Source organism: Ciona robusta, chromosome 7 (genome assembly GCF_009617815.1).
Source record: "Ciona robusta chromosome 7, ASM961781v2".
NCBI lineage: Eukaryota > Metazoa > Chordata > Ascidiacea > Phlebobranchia > Cionidae > Ciona > Ciona robusta.
Window position 1 is genome coordinate 7794590 of NC_143241.1, and position 21444 is coordinate 7816033.

At 34.7% G+C, this 21444-nt stretch overlaps 1 protein-coding gene across 3 annotated transcripts in view; it reads right to left on the reverse strand.

Moving 5' to 3' along the window:
• LOC149734405 (rho-associated protein kinase 2-like) overlaps positions 1-21444 on the reverse strand; it is a 33712-nt gene that overhangs the window by 6742 nt on the left and 5526 nt on the right. For 2 of the 3 annotated variants that reach the window (XM_089880888.1, XM_089880886.1), the window contains exons 6-29: positions 21108-21192; positions 20603-20716; positions 16921-17090; positions 16482-16573; positions 15469-15628; positions 15114-15147; positions 14966-14998; positions 14720-14811; positions 12749-12920; positions 12247-12432; positions 11223-11379; positions 10696-10802; positions 10046-10193; positions 9505-9665; positions 8887-9009; positions 8084-8215; positions 7758-7861; positions 6710-6896; positions 4398-4491; positions 3810-3970; positions 3093-3221; positions 1611-1767; positions 1056-1218; positions 506-584 (exon numbers count right to left, since the gene is read on the reverse strand). In XM_089880888.1, the coding sequence (XP_089737014.1) occupies positions 506-584; positions 1056-1218; positions 1611-1767; positions 3093-3221; positions 3810-3970; positions 4398-4491; positions 6710-6896; positions 7758-7861; positions 8084-8215; positions 8887-9009; positions 9505-9665; positions 10046-10193; positions 10696-10802; positions 11223-11379; positions 12247-12432; positions 12749-12920; positions 14720-14811; positions 14966-14998; positions 15114-15147; positions 15469-15628; positions 16482-16573; positions 16921-17090; positions 20603-20716; positions 21108-21192 (3040 nt within the window). Of the gene's footprint in view, positions 1-505; positions 585-1055; positions 1219-1610; positions 1768-3092; positions 3222-3809; positions 3971-4397; positions 4492-6078; positions 6245-6709; positions 6897-7757; positions 7862-8083; positions 8216-8886; positions 9010-9504; positions 9666-10045; positions 10194-10695; positions 10803-11222; positions 11380-12246; positions 12433-12748; positions 12921-14719; positions 14812-14965; positions 14999-15113; positions 15148-15468; positions 15629-16481; positions 16574-16920; positions 17091-20602; positions 20717-21107; positions 21193-21444 lie in introns of all 3 variants that reach the window. The other variant, XM_089880887.1, reaches the window with a different exon arrangement.

A 21444-nucleotide genomic window follows, 5' to 3' on the forward strand; every position in this document is an offset into this window, starting at 1 on the left:
TATCCTCACATGTATTGTGATGTACAATTACACCCTTGTTGGCTATAGTAACTAAATTAGAGGATATTGTTGTATTACAGAACACCTGTAGTGTAACTTGTTTCCGAGGCAATAACAGTCATAACAATGGTGTTCTTTTTAAACACAGTGTGCCTGCTTACGAGTTACCATATAATATACATGAGTTGCCATTAAGTATCTTGCCCAAGGATACATAAACTCACAATGGTGGCGGCGTATCCTATTGGCAAGAGGCAGGGGCACTAACCACTATGCTATGGTGTTGGATGATAGGGGCTTTACAATGTGTATTCTTGTACACAAAACACATATAAAATGTAAACCAATAACAACCATTAAGCATTGGTTTGCAATGTGTGACATCTTATACACAAGACACACATGAGGTATCAACTAAATAACAAGCAATAAGCATTGTTTTACAATGAATGTCATCTTATACACCAAACACACATGTTATATTTCATCCAATAAATAACCAAACCTGGAAAATGAGTGGAATCTCCGCAGGTTTAGCTCTCATTGCTTCAGCTTGAGTAACAGGTCGCACATGGAATAATTTCCTGAAAATATATTGTTTTTATGAGTTTAAATATCATGTTTCTATGAGTGCACATATAATGTTTTTTTATAAGTAATAAAACACACATGATACGCTGCTTTATCAATAAAAAAGTCGCCCAACACCCAGGATGCTACATTCGATTAGTTGTAACCACTGGGTTGGAGCTATTGCAACTAAATGTATTACCCAAGGACGCATACACCTATCAGAATCGAACATTGAACCCGGTATCCTTTTAGTTAAACATACATGGTAACTGGTGTTAAACCCGTGTTATAACGACTGTCGTTTTCCGGCCACACGAGGATAAAGTAAGTTACATAACATTAAGTTACATAAGCACCCATTTAATGAGCCACAGTACTGGACTTGGTATACATATGTCATATTATATTCATTACATTTTCTACCTTACATTTTTTCAATGTTTTCCAACACATTTTCAATACAACTTCAACAAAAAACTTACTCGAGAGCAATGACCATACAAGGGTTTGACTCCTCTTTATCTTGCTCGGAATCATAGAAGAGAATTTTCCTCTTGCTGACAACGACGTATTGCTTCTTCCAATAGCCATGTCGCTTTATATTGGTTTTGTTGGGAATGGAAAGCCAGCCTGTTACTGTCATGTCTGTGGATTGAAGGGATGTGTTTATATTGGAGAATTTTTACTACAGGGTGCTACCCTCTAGACTTCATTGAGGACAATAATACAAATTTTAATAAAACTTCAGAGGTCACCGAGCATATAAACATTTTATACAAAGTACTCAATGTATTATACTATTAATTATTGGGGTCGCACAACATTTTAGGATTTTTAGGAGAATAAAAACGCACAACATTTTAGGAGAATAAAATCTACTCTGGTCGCAAGTAGAAAAAGTTTGGGAAGCTTTCTGTTCTGCTCACCGAAGCAGTAAACTGACATGGCACATAATACAGGCGTTTAAAGATCTTCAGTGAGGCATTTATTAATATAAGGATATATACATACAACAATATAATGCAATACACACTCACCTCCATGAGCATTTTCGTCACCATCGCTATACAAGCTCACAGCATCCATTGAAGGTGTGGCGTTCTGGTATTGGTTGTGTAGAACCTCGATATCGGCGTCTTTACTATCGACCATCATCTGCAACTCGGTGCACCGAGCGCTCTCCTCTGCTAGTGACTGTAATGTGGAGGTGTTACCTTATGCTCGCTGTCGAGTTATAACATGGGTGTACACCTTATGCTTGCTGTCGAGTTATTACATGGTGTACACCTTATGCTTGCTGTCGAGTTATAACATGCGTGTCTTCTTATACACCAGACACACATGGTGTATTTATACACCTCATGGTCACTGTCAAGTTATAACATGGGTGTCTTCTTATACACCAGACACACATAGTGTATTCATACACCTCATGCTCACTGTCAAGTTATAACATGGGTGTCTTCTCATACACCAGACACACATGGTGTATTCAAACACCTCACGCTCACTGTCAAGTTATAACATGCGTGTCTTCTTATACACCAGACACACATGGTGTATTCATACACCTCATGCTTACTGTCGAGTTATAACATGGGTGTCTTCTTATACACCAGACACACATGGTGTATTCATACACCTTATGCTCACTGTCAAGTTATAACGTGGGTGTCTTCTTATAGACCAGACACACATGGTGTATTCATACACCTCATGCTTACTGTCGAGTTATAACATGGGTGTCTTCTTATACACCAGACACACATGGTGTATTCATACACCTAATGCTCACTGTCGAGTTATAACATGGGTGTCTTCTTATACACCAGACACACATGGTGTATTCATACACCTCATGCTCACTGTCGAGTTATAACATGGGTGTCTTCTCATACACCAGACACACATGATGTATTCATACACCTCATGGTCACTGTCAAGTTATAACATGGGTGTCTTCTTATACACCAGACACACATGGTGTATTCATACACCTCATGCTCACTGTCGAGTTATAACATGGGTGTCTTCTTATACACCAGACACACATGATGTATTCATACACCTCAAGCTCGCTGTCAAGTTATAACATGGGTGTCTTCTTATACACCAGACACACATAGTGTATTCATACACCTCATGCTCACTGTCGAGTTATAACATGGGTGTCTTCTTATACACCAGACACACATGGTGTATTCATACACCTCATGCTCACTGTCAAGTTATAACATGGGTGTCTTCTTATACACCAGACACACATTGTGTATTTATACACCTCATGCTCACTGTCGAGTTATAACACGGGTGTCTTCTTATACACCAGACACACATTGTGTATTTATACACCTCATGCTCACTGTCGAGTTATAACACGGGTGTCTTCTTATACACCAGACACACATTGTGTATTTATACACCTCATGCTCACTGTCGAGTTATAACACGGGTGTCTTCTTATACATCAGACACACACGGTGTATTCATACACCCCATGTTCACTGTCAAACACTCACAGCATGTAGATCATCCAAATCTTGTTGAAACTTGAGCGTGATCGACCCGATCTTCTGCTTCTCTTGTTGCAACTCTTGTAACAACCTTCGACATTCTTTTTCTTTCTTCCTCAGAGCATCAACCGATACCTGATGGTGGAAGATTGCATAAATAAGTAGCAAAGATCGGATTGAAGAAACAATTTGGTCTAAGTTGTGTAAGCTATATTAAAAAAAGTGGTAAAGATTGGTCAATAGTAGATAGTTGGTCTAATTTTTTGTAAAAAGTACCGTTTGGGTTAAATGTATTATAAGATGCAGAATAAATTTTATATCAACTGATACATAGAGTGGAGGATGGAATTTATATATAGGGCATAAATAGGCCAAAATAAAACAGTTTGTATGATTTGTACAAAGGTGCTGTTGAAGCTAATATAAATGATACAACTGATAACATGAGTGGGAAAGGGATCCAAAAATTTTTTAAGACTGCTGAAGAGACAGTCATTGATGGAACCATAGTTTGGTGGCAGCTCGCCACGTGTGTGTGCGTCCCAGCGTACACGGGTGCCTTTTTCTTACGTTTATCTACCGTATTAATACCTCGTCTCGTGTTCATTCCCCTCTTAGTTTTCGGCTCGCAATAAACCATAATGTAACTGCTACAGTTTTATAATAAAATATCCAACTAAAATTCTAAGTATTACTACAACACATACAGCCCACACAACCCACCTTTTTGCCTCTGTCTTTGGTTGTGTTTTGTTTCCTATTCATGATCTCAGCCAGTTTATTGACAGCTTGCATTTTCAACATCTTCTCTTGGTTCAATGTCTTTTCATACGATGCTTTTAACGCCGCTACTTCCCCTGAGGTCTGTTTCAAATTCTCGATTTCTGGAAACAAAATAGAAGTTTTAAGATAATATGGAGAAACGAAATGTTTTTGTTAAACTTTAAACTAACAAAATTAGGGTCACAATTTTTCCGTTTATAAAACAAATCACATTTTTTGTTACAAGATACTGATATTTGTCGGCTCAGTCTTGGACTTGGTAAACCCAAAACCCTGCAGAATGACCCACAACCTTATAAAACTTGCTGCAGGGAAAATAATGAATCCCCTAATACCTATAACGAATAAAAATAAAACTCAGCCAACCAAACACAGTCTCTATACCTTTATTAGCTGCATCCACCTTTTTCATCTAAAACCCCAAACTTTATTCATATGATATATGGAAACAACTAATACATCCGTAACCCATAATCCCCACAAAACCATATAAACCCTCTATATAAATCATTAAAACAGCCCCTTTACCTTCATTGGCTGCATCCACCTTTTTCATCCACCCTTCTTTCTCTTTCTTCATTTCCTCCATCTGGCTTTCCAAGTTACTTGCCTTCTCTTCAAGCTGCCATAGAAATAGCAGGTTAAAACATGAAAATAATATAAATTCAATACCACACAAAACATGCATTTTTTGGCCATTTTTTTAATTTTTCGATTTTATATATCTTTCGTCCTTTGGTAGAAGTTTTAAATTATTGTTTTGGCTTATTGGGAGTTGTATGTAATAAAACACAAACAATAATTATTCAATTAGTTTAAGTAATATTGTTGTGTGTGAATTGTTGTGTTTGGGGGAAAGAAACATAAAATATAAACCAAACTTTTCAATTTAGATTTTACCATTTTTAAAGATTTGACAATTTTTTTTTAGATTTTTGACCATTTTATTTTAGCGATATTTATATTTTTTTATTTTTTGTTATGATTCTTTTACCCCATACACAACAAGTGTGTTGTTTCATGCAGAAGGAAAGTTAGTAGCAAGCAACTACAACAGATAGAAGGACAAGCAGGAATTAACAACAGAAAACAAGCACAAAACCGAAAACAAACTAAAATTTTGAAATAAACAAAAACTAAAAATTAAAAATTAATTTCAGAACTCAAAAATAAACAAAAATTAAAAAAAATAGGATAAAAAAATTAAACATATTTTTGGTACATTATATATAATTAAAACGAACAAAAACATAGATCAACATTAAAACAATATTTTGTTTTAAAAACTTATATTAACAAAACTATATCTAAAACATTAGGTAACTATACGAGTTAAATAGGATTAGCATTAGTGTTTGTTAGATAAGAGTGAGCTACATATGCAGTGCAGTTATTATTAATCTCTATTTGTGCAATTCAGTAATATAAAGTAACAGACATTGCTTCATTTTAATGGTCACTAATGGGTTGTAGCACCCTGGGTGTTGGGGTAATGGGCCAACTCTGGTCTAAATCTCAGGTTCCATGGCATGTCTCACTGCAGGACCTCACCCATATAGAACAGAATGTGCATATACAATGTTGGGGTAATGGGCAACAACTCTGGTCTAAGCCCCAGGTGCCATGGCGTGCCCACCGTGTAGGACCTCACCCATATAGAATACAGTAGTAAATAACAACCTTTCTATTCTATATGGGCGATTCTACAGTGAGAAATCCAAGATTTATACCAGAGTTGGTCTATTACACAATCTCAACTTACATATAAATAAGCATATACTAGTCCAAAATTGATGTTAAATATTTCATGACACAACTTTATAAAGCAGTTTAGTTTGATTAGAAGTGTCACAAAAGCAGAATTACAACATTTCATTACATCATGCGTTCTACAAAGTGCTACCCAAACTGTGGTACTGGTACAAGGACTTTTCAAGAAATCTTTTATGACAAGGGACATTGGGGACCTGGGATTTAAGTTGGCCTATTACCCCAATATCAAGGAAATGACCATACATTACCTGGGATTTTGGGAAATGCAGTGCAGATATTTTTAAGGTATTCCTGGCCACCCCGCCACCCCAGGTTTGGCGCCTATACACCATGCACCATTACCCCCACATAAGTTTGGGCATCACACAATCTACACTACACATGCGACTACAGGTCCAATCCAGCCACAAAGCGTCGCTATAGAGCCATAACTCACGGCCGATATCTGTTCGTTTTTCTCGGAAACTTTCTGCCTGTTAGAGCCCTCGTTTTCCACTTTAGCAAGTTGCAGATGAACGATTTCCCGCTCATAATGTGACCGCCATTGCTCCAAGATAGCATTGGTGTCTTGCACCATCTGTAACTGTGTCACTACAGTGTCCCTGCATGACCCAGCAGGTTTAAGTTCCTGGTTTAGTGGAGCTAGAACTAAAACTAAACTAAAATAAAACTAAAAATAAATAAAACAACTAAAAATAAATAAAAGAACTGAAATAGAAAAGGAAGAAGGCAACTGAAGAAACTGAATGGAAGGTGTTTGTGTTGTGTGTCATGTATGGTTGGCCAATGTTAGCAACTTTATATTAAATGTGAAAAGTGAATAAAATTTATTTGTATTTCATTTAAGCTGGGTTTTCCAGCCAGCCAAATCTACAAAACTACATTTTTTTAAATAAAAACAACTTTTTTTAAATAAAAACAACTTTTTTAGGAAAAAGTTCGGTTAATTTCCTATTTTCTTGCTACATTAATAAAAATGCGTTAAAAACCCAGTTTTTCTTCAATTTTTCACATTTAATATAAAGCAGTTGGACATGGAGCCATGAGTGCGTGAATGGCGGACTCACAGCGTGCATATCGGCCCGTGTGGCGTCTGTGTGCGCTTGGATCGCCTCTTTCGCGTCACGAAGCTCAAGCTCAAGCTGAAGCCTCTGTTTCTCCGCGAGTGCAAGATCGCCCTCTGTTTCCCGTCGAGTTACTTGCTCTTCGTCAGCTTTGTTCAGCAGAACAGACAACTCAACTTGGATGGCGTCTCTGTGTCCGCCGTGACGTTATGGGCAGGTTAGGTCATATATTACACACAACACTCATAATATTACGGGTTTATAATAGGGTAGGCTCACGACTCTAATAGTTTATCCAGAATCTTTATGATTTTTTTATACATTAAACCTTATCTACATAAAGCTGGTAATATTAAAAATAAAAAAATCTGTTTTAAAAAAATTATCATTATCAAAGGTGTTTATATTTAAAAAAACAGCCCTAAAACAAGGGCTTGCGTGTAACCTTCACAAACAAACAATATATTGGCTTTTATAGCAAGCCCAATCATTGGTAACGGCATATATAGATGTTTGTACATTTTCATATTACAGCTTACTGCAATCAGGATGGAGACTCACACAGACAATAACAACATAGACACAATATAATAACAACATAGACACAATATATTAACAACATAGAGATTCAAGAAAGAATGCAAGGAAAGAAAAGTTTCGATATTCAATATATTTAACCTAAATTATTTTTCATATTATAACCCAAAGTTAAAATTAAAGTTACTATATATAAATACAGGTTTAAAGCTAAACCAAATTATCAATATAATTAATTGAAGCATAGGCGCCAAACCTGGGGTGGCAGGGTATGCAGCCTCACCCCATAATTTGAATATGTTTAATTTGTTTTTTTGAGATGAGAGTCAAATTATCCTTGCATCCCCTGCATTTTTAAAAGTTTTGCGCCTATGCAACAATCATTATATTGAAATTATTACGTACTGAGCCATACATAATATTTGAGTAAAACCCGTACATGTTCATGTAATATACTTGGGTAAATTCCCAGAAAAGATACAACTTTATAATTATGGAAATCATATAAACACACCTTTCATCCTTAAGCATAGCAAGATCATACATCTCATCTTTTCCCTTCTTCTCAAGCTCTTCTTTCTCTTCTTTCAATTCTCTCACTTGTGTCTTGTATAAAGTCTGTAATGTGTGAAAAAAAGTTCAGACCCAAATTTCATATTTTAATAAAGTAAAAACTAGTAGACATAGAAATAACATTTTAACACAGAAATAAAAAGTACTTTAGGAAGAAAATTGTAAAAAACTTTTAGACAAAAATTCGAATTTAATAGTTAAATAACCATAAAGCATAGAAACAACATAGCAACACAGAATTAACATACAAACATAGAAATAACATACCGAGAAATATTGTTCGGCCTCTAGTTGGTCCTGTAGCTCCCTCATCTGGCCATCGATGTTTTGTCGTTCACGTTTCGCTTTCTGCAACTTTCGCTCCAACTCCTGGCTGTCTTCTCGGTATTGAGTGTGCTCCTGTGATGTCATAATGGTTGTTATGATGTGACATGGTTAAGGTCATAAAGAGGGCAACACATGTCACTATGTATACAGATATATAATAGATAATAGGCCACGGATTTTCAATGTTATATTGTAGCAAGAAACTTTTGGGTAGAAAATTCAACTTATAGTCGTCAAACACAAGGAAGCCCATTGATTAATTGATTATTGTGGTAAATGCACTGTTTTCAACTCTTTATGGCCTCAAATGTTTGAGTTTTAAACAAAATCTGAGGTAACATTGGTAAAATACAGTTACACTCATAGTTGTCAAACATAGGGAACCTCATTGATTAATGTGGTGAATGCAATATACTTTGGCCCTGCTTGTTTGTATAGACACTTAACAGCAGGGTAAAATCTGGGATGACATTGTTAAAATACAGTTACACTCATAGTTGTCAAACATAGGGAACCTCATTGATTAATGTGGTGAATGCAATATACTTTGGCTCTGCTTGTTTGTATAGACACCTAGCAGCGGGTAAAAGCTTTTAAAGGTTTAAAACTGGGGTGCTAAAACAATGCCACCATTTTTTTTAAATTAAGGTGTCACCTTGGGCAATCTTAACGATTCACCTATGCCCTAATAAAGTCTTTGTCAAACGGCAAATGGTAACATCATCAACAAAGGAATAACTTACTTTATTAAGTTGCGACTCTGAAGCTTTGAGGCCGATAATTTCACTTTTAAGGTTGTTGATCTCGCTTTGTAGCTTTGATTTTGATTGTTGTTCGTGAGACTTGGCGCTCATAGCTTCTTTAACCTGGAGGTGGTTGGTAAGGGGTGTGAATGGTTTGCGACTTTATTGGTTTTATACTAAGCATATTGCAAGTTACAACATTCCAATATAGCTTCCTCAAGTTATTTGTTTTATTTGGTCAGTAGGTATGATGGAAGCTTTCCAAAAACTATACTAAATTTGTGTTTTTAATAACATAGTAGGGTGGGGGAAGATGGGACACCTGTTTATTCTATTTTCCCGTCCAATTTGGTAGTGAACAAAGAAAATTCAAAGAATTATAAAACTATGCCTTCACAACTCCCTTGGACCATTGTTAATTGTTTAAAACATGATCAGGATATTTAGATATTGTGTGCTAAAGGTGTCCCATCTTCCCCCACCCCACTGTAATATAAATTTTTAAACATTATAAAAAATATCTTGTTTTCAATGTTGCTAAATTAGAGATTTTTTAGATAACAGGTGTAATGTCTATGTTCATTAATTAGATATCTATGTCACTAATATGATCTCTACCTCATTATCGGACTTCTCCTTCGCAGCAAGCGTTTGTTTCTGGCTCTTTCTCGCCTCCTGGAGGTCGTATTCGAGAAGAGTGATCTTCTTCCTTAGATCGTTGACTTCCTTTTCGAGGTTTCCTCGCGATTCCTTGTCCAAACTTATCTGGCGCTCCAATCCTGGAAGAAAAGAGATATTAGAAGAAATTTGTAAATTTTAACTGGGAAAATATCTCAAAGCTGTAATAAAATCAAAGTTAACCAGGTATTACAAAGTAGTTATTTATAATTAGTTGAGCATTACCGAGTGGTAACAAGGTATGATTACCACACACAATTAAAGCTGTAAAATGTACTTAAGTGTTGTACTTAAATGTACTTAACCCAAAGTATTACTAAAATATCACTTACGACCACCACCCAAAGGACTAAAGCATTAGTTACCCCACTTTTCATACCCTCTGACTCATGAACACCGAAGCTTCAGTTGCCCCCAAAGTAATACTTAAGTGTAGTTACCCAAAACACCCAAAGTAACACTAAATATTCAGTTACCCCACCTTTCATGGCCTCTGACTTGGCCCCTTCAATCGATGCATATTTACGATTTCTTGCATCGAGTCTAGCGAGTGTGTTCTTGTGTTCTGTTGTCTCTTTGTCAAGCTTTTGTTGCAACGTCTTCATCTCGAACTGCATGCTTGTTTTCGACTGGAAAAGATAGTAAAACATTCAGAAATAGAAAGGTTTTTAAGTTATCAGGTCTGAAGTGTAAAAATTTTTGTTGCGACCTTTACATCTCAAACTGCATGCTTGTTTTCAAGTGTAATGGGTAGTTCAATGTTTAGAAATAGAAAGTTTTTTAAGGTAATAGGTCTGGAGTGTAGACATTTTTGTTGCAACGTTTTCATCTCAAACTGCATGCTTGTTTTCGACTGTAATGGGTTGTAAAACATTAAGAAATAAAAAGGTTTTTAAGTTATCAGGTCTGGAATGTAGACATTTTTGTTGCAGAGTTATTATTTTAAAATGCATGTTAGTTTTTTACCGCAATGCATAGTTAAACAGAAAGGCTTTAAAATAGTTTGGGCTTGGGTGTAGATACCTGTGGTAGTATGTATTTTCACATGCTAATAGACCTACATTCTACTATTCAAGGCCTTAGGTGCGTTACATTGAAGACCTCACCCATATAGAATTAGTTGAAACCTACCCGTTCTAGTGTTGATAGTTTATCATGTGCTTGTTTACGTTCATTTTCAACTCGGGTGATTTGATCTTTCAATCTTTCAGCTTCTTGATGTAAACTCTTTACATGGTCTGTGTAATAACAGGTGTTTTAATAAATATATATGTAATTTAAATGCTGGTACGATCGGTAACTTTTTACATGGTCTTATTTTATAATTAGATATTATATTTCATTTAATTAAGGATGTTATAATCAGATAAGTTTATATGATAAATGACCTGCTAAGAACTGTATGTAGGTTAGTATGGGAACATAGTTTAATTATTTACCTGTTTAGTTAGTATTGAAACACACAATTGTATGCTGAAACTATACAAATATGTAAATATAACTATATCTGAAACTATATAACAAAAACGGCCACCTACACAAACAAAATAATACTATTCAATTAAATACATACACATCCTATGTTTAAACGAAACAATATAATCTATATACAGTTAAAAAAATGTCTGTACATCTAGTATTACCTACAAACCACATACCTTGCAAGTCAGTAACCCTATTTTCCCCTTGTGTCTTCTCTTGCTCCAACAAGCTGTCCACTCTCATCTTCGCCCGATCCAACGACTTTAACTTCTCATCGGCGGACGCAGCTCGATCACGAAGTTCGTTGTTTTGCATCTCTAGCTCAGAGTTTGCCTGGAAAGAGGGTTAATATGTGTTAGTGGGGCAATGGAAGCCCTGGCATTAATCCCAGGTCTCATAACATGCCATAGGTTAATACTAACAGTTAGTTAATACAAAGATTCAAATAGAGAATTGTGTGTCACACCAAGGGACCTGGTAATGGTATGTAGACACAGAAACCAGGATATCTGTTGGGGTATGGGGTAATGGTGGGATGAGGTAAGATGGGACACCTTTAGCCCCATGTATTAAAATATCCTGATCGTGTTTTAAACAATTAGGAACAGTCTATGGGAGTCGTGAGGATACGGTTAGGATATATCAACCAAAGGGCAGATTTACAGGATCTCTTTAACAGTTAACATCCCCACTAAACAAACATGAAGCTTATAGATACAGAAACCGTTATTTTATGCGATCACAGTATCTATCTTACCCACAGTATATTTAAATATTATAAAAATATTTGAATCAAAACCCGGTTTTAAATGGCCTGTTCCCACAGATATAGTAGGGTAGGGTTAGATGGGACACCTTCAGCCCATTATATTCATATTTCCTGATCCTGTTTTAAACAATTAACAACAATCTATGGAAGTGGTGAGAAAAACAGTTCTATAATTCTTTGAATGTTCTTTTATTAAATGAGATGAGGAAACAGAATGAAAAGGTGTCCAACCCTACTATATCATTTATAGGCATAAAAATCCTTACCTTCTGGAGTTCTTGTTATATCTTTCTCAGTTTTATTATGTGATAACAGTATTTATCTTACCCCACAGTACTATATGTTCAAATATTATAAATATAGTTGAATTAGAACCCACTTTAAAAGGACCTGTCACCATAGAATTCTTTTATAGGCATAAAAATTCTTACCTTCTTGAGTTCTTGTTGTATCTTCTTCAGTTTCCCGACGCTGTCACCTTCCGACTTTAACTTACGTTGTAACTCTTCTATACGGAGTTGTTCGGACCTCGCGCTTGCTTCGGCCTTCTTGCGCTCCGTTTTCTGCGTGCGCCACTCCTCCAATTGCCGTGACAATGCAGCAAGGTCGTTTTCAACCTGAAGAAAACGTTTGAAAATTTAAAAGTTATACGTCAAAATTGTTTTCTATTTCTGCTTAAAGCTGCAACGAACTAAAAAAAACATTTTACGAACAGTTTAACCAAGTTAACAGTTTTTTTTTAAGTCACCTCCAATACACGGTTAACAGTTTTTTTTTTAAGTTGGTATAAAAATAAGTTAGAAAGTTACATAAGTTGCATAGTTGGAGGTGACTAGGGCGATATGCCACCGAGATTCGAATCATCAAGAAAAAACAGTGAATCTATTTACACAACTGAAGCATAAAAATGTTATATTCACACCCGTGATTTACCTTTTTTCTTTTTTCCGCCTCCATGTCCGATTTCCTTTGACTTTCTTGCTGTCTATGTTGCAACAATGCGTTGTCCCGTTCCAGTTGCCGTAACTCGGATTCTTTGGCGCGCCGACTTTCCCGACCTGACTCCATGTCACGGGACGCTGATTGTAACATTGCTGTCGATTCACTGGTAGAAATAATATAAAATATACTATAAAAATATAAAATTATAATAGAAAAGGAGATCATGTAGAATTTCAAAGTCATAGATGATAAAAAAACTAAATAAATACTATAAAATACGATTGTGGCATTGATGCCGATTCGCTGGTAGAAATATTACAAAATTATTAATAATAAAAATATTATAAAATTATAATATAATAAAGGTATAATAGAAAAAAAAGATAATAGAAAATTTTTAGATAATATAAAATAATAGGATAATATAAGATACAGTAGGGTGGGGTGGGGTAAGATGGGACACCTTTTCATTCTGTTTTCTCGTTCCATTTGGTAGTAAACAAAAAACATTCAAAGAATTATAAAACCATATCCTCACGACTTCCATAAACCGTTGTTTATTGTTTAAAACTTGATCAGGATATATTCATGTAATACAAAATATTAATAAAACAACATACATTTTATTGTGTACTACGCAGCACTAAAAAAATCAGAAATTATGTTATACAGTAGGGTGGGGCAAGATGGGACACCTTTTAACTTCATTTTCTCGTCCCGTTTAGTGGTAAACAAAGAACATTTAAAGGATCATAAAACTATATCCTCACAACTCCCACAGACCGTTGTTAATTATTAAAAACACGAACAGGATATTTGAATATTATGTGCTAAAGGTGTCCCATCTTCCCCCACAGTACTATATACCTTATAGAAACAATAAACAAAATCAAGGAAATTTATAAAATATGTATATTCTACTTTTTTAGTGAACTAATTTGTTTGATTTTTTAAATGTGTATTATACAATGTATGCTGTAATGCTATTATACTGTTCCAAGCAATGCCTATTGCAATATGGCTCCCTGTTTCTATTTATAACATTATTATCAGCTAAGTGCGAGAGTTATAAATACCATCATAGGAAACATACACTGTGTGTTAACATCCATTTAAGTCAAAGGTTATATTTGGTCTGTGCTAGTTGTGTACTTATGTACATGTATTGCATACAAAGGTGCTTGAATTTTAAAAAGTCAAGATAAGTTTTAAAAGATAAAGTTTATGACGACGAAAACATCAAAGTCAAATTATTGGCTTTTATTTGGGAAATAGATTGGATTGATCATTGCACTATCACCACTGTATATTGTTTATTTTATGTAGGTTTGTACGCTGTTCAATTGTTTAAGCTTTTTTACTGGCCACCCATGGATACTCTGATTTATTTTTAGGGTATATATGCACACCTTGATACCCATTTTAGGCGCCTATGTCTGCTAAATAGCTTCAGCAACTCGACTGTGGGCATGGAAGTGGCAACCATGGATAAGTCGCTCAAGTTCCCACCCACAAGGATATAAATGACCAAACCAACCAAAAGTCATGTCTGCTTATCCACACACTGTAATAGCTTCAGCAACTCGACTGTGAGCATGGAAGTGGCAACCATGGATAAGTCGCTCAAGTTCCCACCCACAAGGATATAAATGACCAAACCAACCAAAAGTCATGTCTGCTTATCCACACACTGCAATAGCTTCAGCAACTCGACTGTGAGCATGGAAGTGGCAACCATGGATAAGTCGCTCAAGTTCCCACCCACAAGGATATAAATGACCAAACCAACCAAAAGTCATGTCTGCTTATCCACACACTGCAATAGCTTCAGCAACTCGACTGTGAGCATGGAAGTGGCAACCATGGATAAGTCACTCAAGTTCCCACCCACAAGGATATTAATGACCAAACCAACCAAAAGATACTCAGGTTCCCACCACCCAATAAAACAAACACACTCACTCATATTTATTCTGCAGTTCCTCCCTCTTCTTGACCTCCTGTTTAAGTTGATTCTCCAGGTTTTTCACTTTGACTTTTAACCTTTCAGAATCCTGTAATAATAAGATGTTAATGTAACAATAATAATTTCCGCGAATCTGACCCTGATCTGGTGCTCATAGATTTGAATAACCAGATTCTTAATATAACAAGGGTGTTGGTCTATTAAAACATATGATAAGTGCAGGGTTTAATACATTCACTTACCTCTCCTATAGCTGCAATGTTACTGGTCTTTTGCTGCAAATAAATTACAATAACGTTAAACACTGTATGTTGTAGTAAGCATTTTGAATAAGAGTGAACTACACAAAGCTGTTAACAGAAAATTAGTCACAACAGTAATATTACTTACATTTGAAACTGTAGGTGCTTGGCCATTGCTGTATCTGTAATAAAAGTTAAGACAATTTAGAAACAGCAACATAATTGAGGAGATGGGGAAAGAGAGAATATAAGAAAAGAAGACAAAAAGGTAACAAAATTGTTGAAATAATTAAAAAAAGTGTAACAATTCCTAAAACAATTGTAGTAAAGTAGAGAAAATAAAAAAGTCATGAAATAGGGGGTAATGAAAATGTGTCCAAGAGAAGGTTTGAAATTAGCAATCAAGCTATCAATTAAATTACACGACTATTGTCATCGATGAAAAAAAATGCAATAGAGGAGAGAATTAAAGAAAAAGGGACTTAAGCTGTCAATCAACTTACATGGAGTCACTTGTGAAGGTGAATCCAATAAAAGGTAGATGGTTCCCCACAAATGCTTTGGGGGCGGGAAAGTTTTCGGGTTCAGTTTTCTCTTCTTCAATATCGTCAAAGTTACGGGTGTCGGTGTCCCCGTTTAACTCAGGGACCACAGGGGCTACAGCTAAAAGAAGGGGTTTTGGTTAAGATGGGGCAATCTACTGTTTATTGTGGGTGAACAGTAAGTATCAGATGACAAATCATTCAAAATGAAGACAATGTTATATTTACATTGAAACTGACTAAAAAAATTGTGTTTTATACACATGAATTTAAGTCATATAACAAACACCCATTTCTACAGATGTGTGAAACAGGAGTAACGTAAGGTCAGAGGGTCAGTTCGAAAAAAATCTAAATTAAATCAGTATTTTAAATACTGAAGAAGTTTTTTTCCAACCATTAACCACACGGTTTGTGACATCACCATAGATAAACCCACAGTACCACACTATAGCAATGTACAATAAGACACCCTATTCAAGCACTCTTCATATACTAGATTAGTTAGAAGGGTCCTTACACCTTAAGAGGGGCAGACACTTACACTAACTTTCTATAGACAAGATATTTGTTGGTGTTAACATAGGAATGGAAAGGGTTGAGAGCTTTAATACTTAAGGCGGTAACTGTAGGACTACTTTGAGTAAGATGTAAACTACATCAGCAAACATTTTGTTTCACCAATAAGAGAGTAATATTATATAGAAAAAAATACTTCTTATGATAGTAACTGTAGGACTACTCTGGGTAAGATGTAAATTACATTTTGAGCCATTATAGATTCACCAAAGAAAGAGTTATATATATAGCACTGTGGGGTAAGATGGGACACCTTTAGCACATAATATCCAAATATCCTGATCACATTTTAAACAAATAACAATTACCCCAACACCCAAACTCTTTTTATGCAAGCATGTTTAAATAAATGTGCTTCACAAGTAATCTATGAAATGTCAATAAAATCAACTTACTGTCACGTAACGTGTCAAATGTCCATTGATCATTTTTGAAGAAGCTTTGGTTTCTTATTTCGTCGACTCCGTGGTTTCCTAATCTGTCCTTTCTGTTGGTGTAATAGGTTGGGTTAGATCCATATACGTACTGCCATGTTGCCTAGATTCTATAAGGGTGATGTGATGTGTATTACCCCATGGCCAAAAAACAACGCATGAGCCCAAGCCTGGGTTGGCATGGTGGACAGGCTAACCCTGGAGTTTTTTTACAATGCATTAATCAACAACTATACATATATTAAAATGAACTAGCACACACATATATACATATCAATAATAAAAGTTTTCACAGTTTTACCCATAAAAAAAATTCCAAACTTATATATATTTCATAAAACATACATAGCAGGTAGGGCACATTAATAAATCTATAAAAAACGAAGTTCCGCATATTTACCTATCAGTGAGGAATCCACAAATCAACTGCTTTGCATTATTTGACATCTCCACATCATCAGGGAACTGTAAGGAGTTTTTATGATCCATGATTTTACCGTAAGTGCCAACAAGAGAGTCAGCGTAGAATGGAGTGTCACCAACCAACATCTCGTACAAGAAAACACCAACCTAGAGTTTAGGGTATAGTATAAGTAAATGTATACGAAAGTCCAAAAGCGAAAAAGAAAACATTTGATTTGGCCCATTGATTTTGGCCATTTGATTTGGTTGGGTCACATACTACAGTATTTTTTACAGGCTTTATATTTTTGTGTTGTTTATACCTTCATTACTGTAACAACCCCAAGACATCCAATAACATTTAGTAGTACAAAATTATACAATCAATAATTCTTAAACCCTAGGTCACGACTTAAAAGCAAGCGTCCATTTGATTTGGTTTGGTCACCCACTACAGTGGTTCAACCTGCTAAAATGGTTATATGTTTATTGTTTACACTTTTTATGCTTAAAAGTTGTGTTAAATGCAGTTTCTGTAATCGCCAAAGTTTTGCTTTTAATTTTAGCTTATGTGATAGAAAACAGTGGCGTAATTGTGACAGTTTGCCAAACCATGGCTATTTTTAGCAAGAAAGTTTTAAAAAACAAATGCCAATACTGTCTCTGTTTACCTTACATAAGTTTCAAGGTGCATATTTACACCAGCGTATGAACAATATTGTTACTTGCATATTAAGCATTGTTCATGCAATAAAACAACAAATATAGATTCAATATAAACACAACAATCCATGTTTATATAACGCAATTGTACGTATTTTGAACATTTCTAAAACCATCTTCAGTGATGTCAAAAGTTAAAATAAAATAAAAACGATTGTTTCATATGTATATATATGGATTATGGGATATTATGTTTGTGTCAAAACTGACCAGAAAATTCAAGTTTTATGTACCTAGCTATACTTGTTTGTCCTTGTATAATGAAATTGCTTCACCATAACTTATATTTAAGTTATATTATTAGCACAGGAATTGTATTGTATTGTATATATATGGGCTTTTGTGTCTCTATTGATACTAGCAAAAAAACGCATTTGTAAACCTAGTAACTATAGTTTATATGGTTAATTTTGTCCTTGTTTAATGAAATTGCTTCATCATTTCTCATTATTGAGTTATATTATTAGAACATTGCCCTATATATAACCACACACACACACACACATATAACCTCACATGAACCGAATAATTAACAATCAGAACTAACGAGCTAATTGTAATCAAGGGTGTCGTGTTACAAGTTTCAGGAAAATAACTGAGAAACAAAAATTTCTATGAAAAATACAAACATTTTAACCATTTTTTTAACATTATTTACCACAAAGTAACAACAACGCAAAAATTGTGTTCTGTTAAATGCTCATAACTCATTCAAAAATATTAATTTAAATGTGTTTTTTTTATTTGCTTTTTTATCATAAAAGTAAGAACAACGCAAAAGTTGTGTTGTGTTAAATGCTCAAATTTCATAATGGCCAGTTTCTTTTTATAAGTTTTATTTCTGTAACGGGTGTGTTTATTTAACTCTTATGTTTTTTATTCTATTGAATTCTATTAAGGGTGAGGTCCTACATTGAGGCACGCAATGGGGCTTTGGATATTATTATACTGTAGTTATTTATAGACACTTATTTTGAGAAACCATTAAAAAAATTTAAGATCATTTTATTTTGATGATCAAAAATACTTCAAAACTCAATTAAATATACAGTCAACATTGCATAGATGAGTTTTAAGATAAGATTTTTTTTGCACAAAATCACACAGATTTGTTTACAATGTGCACGCTATGGCACCTGGGATATAAGCCAGAGTTGGCCCTTTGGCAATATTTTTAACACATAATTATAAACATTTCCTTAACACATGTATTGCAGCTAAATGGCTTTTTATGCAAATCTCAGTTACATGACTTTAGCAATAGCCACAATAGATTTCATTTAAATAAACATATAGAAGGGTGGGGTAGGACGGGACACCTTAGCATAATATCCATATATCCTGATCGAAACAATCAACAACAGTCTATTAGAGTCATGGGGATAAGGTGTTAGAATTCTTTGAATGTTCTTTGTTACTACCAAATGGGACAAAAAACAGAATGAAAAGGTATCCCATCTTCCCCCACCCTACTATATGTCCACATTCCATTTAAATAAAAATATGCCTACAAATCCTATGGAGATATTACATCCAGTCATTTCCTAAACATGACATATTGTATACGTACAGTACGACATGGATAATATCATTCGCATAAGTTTATGTCACGCATATTATGATTCATAAATATAGAATCGTGGCGACTGATGACGCCTTTATCAATTAAATGTTACTACTGCGTAGAGGCATGGCTCTATATATGAAATGTTTCCATTTAAAGAACATACAGAGCGAACGACTTTTAAATTACTAAGAAAAAGCGCCGGACGAATCTTAAATTATTATAAGGCCATAAAAGAAATCATATTTCTGCATTTTATATTTCAATACTTGTGCATTTTAGAAATTGACACTTGCAAATTATTTTTTTTAATTTCTAGGATTTTTAAGGTATTCTCTTGTACATCCTTGCCCGCTGATATTTTTATTTTAAAATACTTTTAAATTACAACAACTATTTCGAAATACAGTCTAATGTATAGAATTCTTTACAATGCAAAAAAGAAAATAAATACCCATAAAAATTATATCTATATTGTTGCAAAGGTTTTGTAAAACGAATTCTTTTTGAAGTTCCTTTTGTATTGATTATAAAGAGAGTTTTTCCACAAATTTGCACCAAAATGGATGCAATAAACATTGCTTTTACTTCCTTATTGACGTAACAATGATCATTATTACAATAATGAGCTCACAAACAAACATGACTCAGCATTTATATCTAGGATTGTGACTAAGCAATGATGTTTCATCTATTATTAATTTACGATAGTTGCTTCATAATTTGAATTATTACATTTATTACACCACAATACCTAACAAACAGGAGGGAATTTCTATATTTTCAATGCTTCCATTCTCTTTGTTGCAACCCAAAAGTTATTGTAAAAATTACATTAAACTGTATGCTTACAAAAAGTGAAATGTGTAGTTTAAAAAATAGGGTCACCAAAGCTTTGTTAATATTTCATTCTATATCCATATAATGTCTCAAAGACACACAAGACAAGACACTTAGCAGACAATACTTCCAAATAACGCCCTTGGAATCGGGATAATGGACTAAAGGGGGCTGTACACAGTATCCGGAATTCGTCCGTTTTGTCTGTTTTGTCCGGATTTCGCTGCCGCATGCGGAACTCGGTAATGGGCTTGCATACGACTTCGCAAGCAAATTCGCATGCCGGATACTGTGTACAGCCACTCTGGCATGCTTACTCATAAAACAGAATGCGTGTAAAGATTTCTGTTCTATTTCGTCGATAAATAAGTTACGCACCAAAGCTACAAGGTAGCGACACCAATATTTCGAGCATGGCGGACGCAGCAACCTTCAGCCCAGCTGCTTAAGACCTTAAACTATGGTGGGCTATGAACTACTATCATAAAACTCTTTATTTCAATATAGAATATATCTATATCAATATATATATAAGATATCTATGTCCACGTACCGACCACCAGTCGCACTCCCTCCCATAATGTCCGTCCCCACCTTGTGACTTTAATACTTCAGGAGAAATGTAATCAGGGGTTCCTACTGCGGTGTCCGACCTTACCATGCCATTCTGTTGGAACAATCAACATTATGACATCATTATTTAAATTATTTTAGAATTTTATAAGACTGTAGCATGGGAAGCAAGAAAAACTATGAAAAATACATTTTAACATAAGAAAAATGTATAAAAATATATGGAAAAAACATATAAAAGTATGGAAAATACATTTAAATGCCACAGAAGCCAAAAATAAATGGGACCAATTGTTACTGTTTATATAAAACATATGATAAAGTAATGTATGGGCAATGAGCCTACATATGTGTGCACACTGTAAGACTTCATCTATCAATGTACCATGTTTACTTCATGCAAAAATAGTATTAACTTTAAGTCCGCAAAACTGTTAATTATTTCAACTTTAACAAATGGAACATTAAGTTCCACAAACTGTTACCTCATTCATTTTCATGCAAGTTCCAAAATCAGCAAGTTTAAGATGACCATGTTTGTCCAGTAACATATTGTCGGGTTTCACATCCCTGTATATAGGGTGTATGGTTAACTATGTAGTAAGGGAAATTCTCTCTATGTATATATATATGGTATTGTTAAACTGGCCTATATTGTATCTATCTATAAACATATAGGGTCAGTGGTAAAAACTTTACAGTATGGAGATCTCTTTCTATATTATATATTGTGTATTGCTATTGGGGAATATTTCTTTTTAATGTGTATCTGAGTATTGTTTAAATATATGTTAAAGTACTAATACATATCCAGGACCTCCG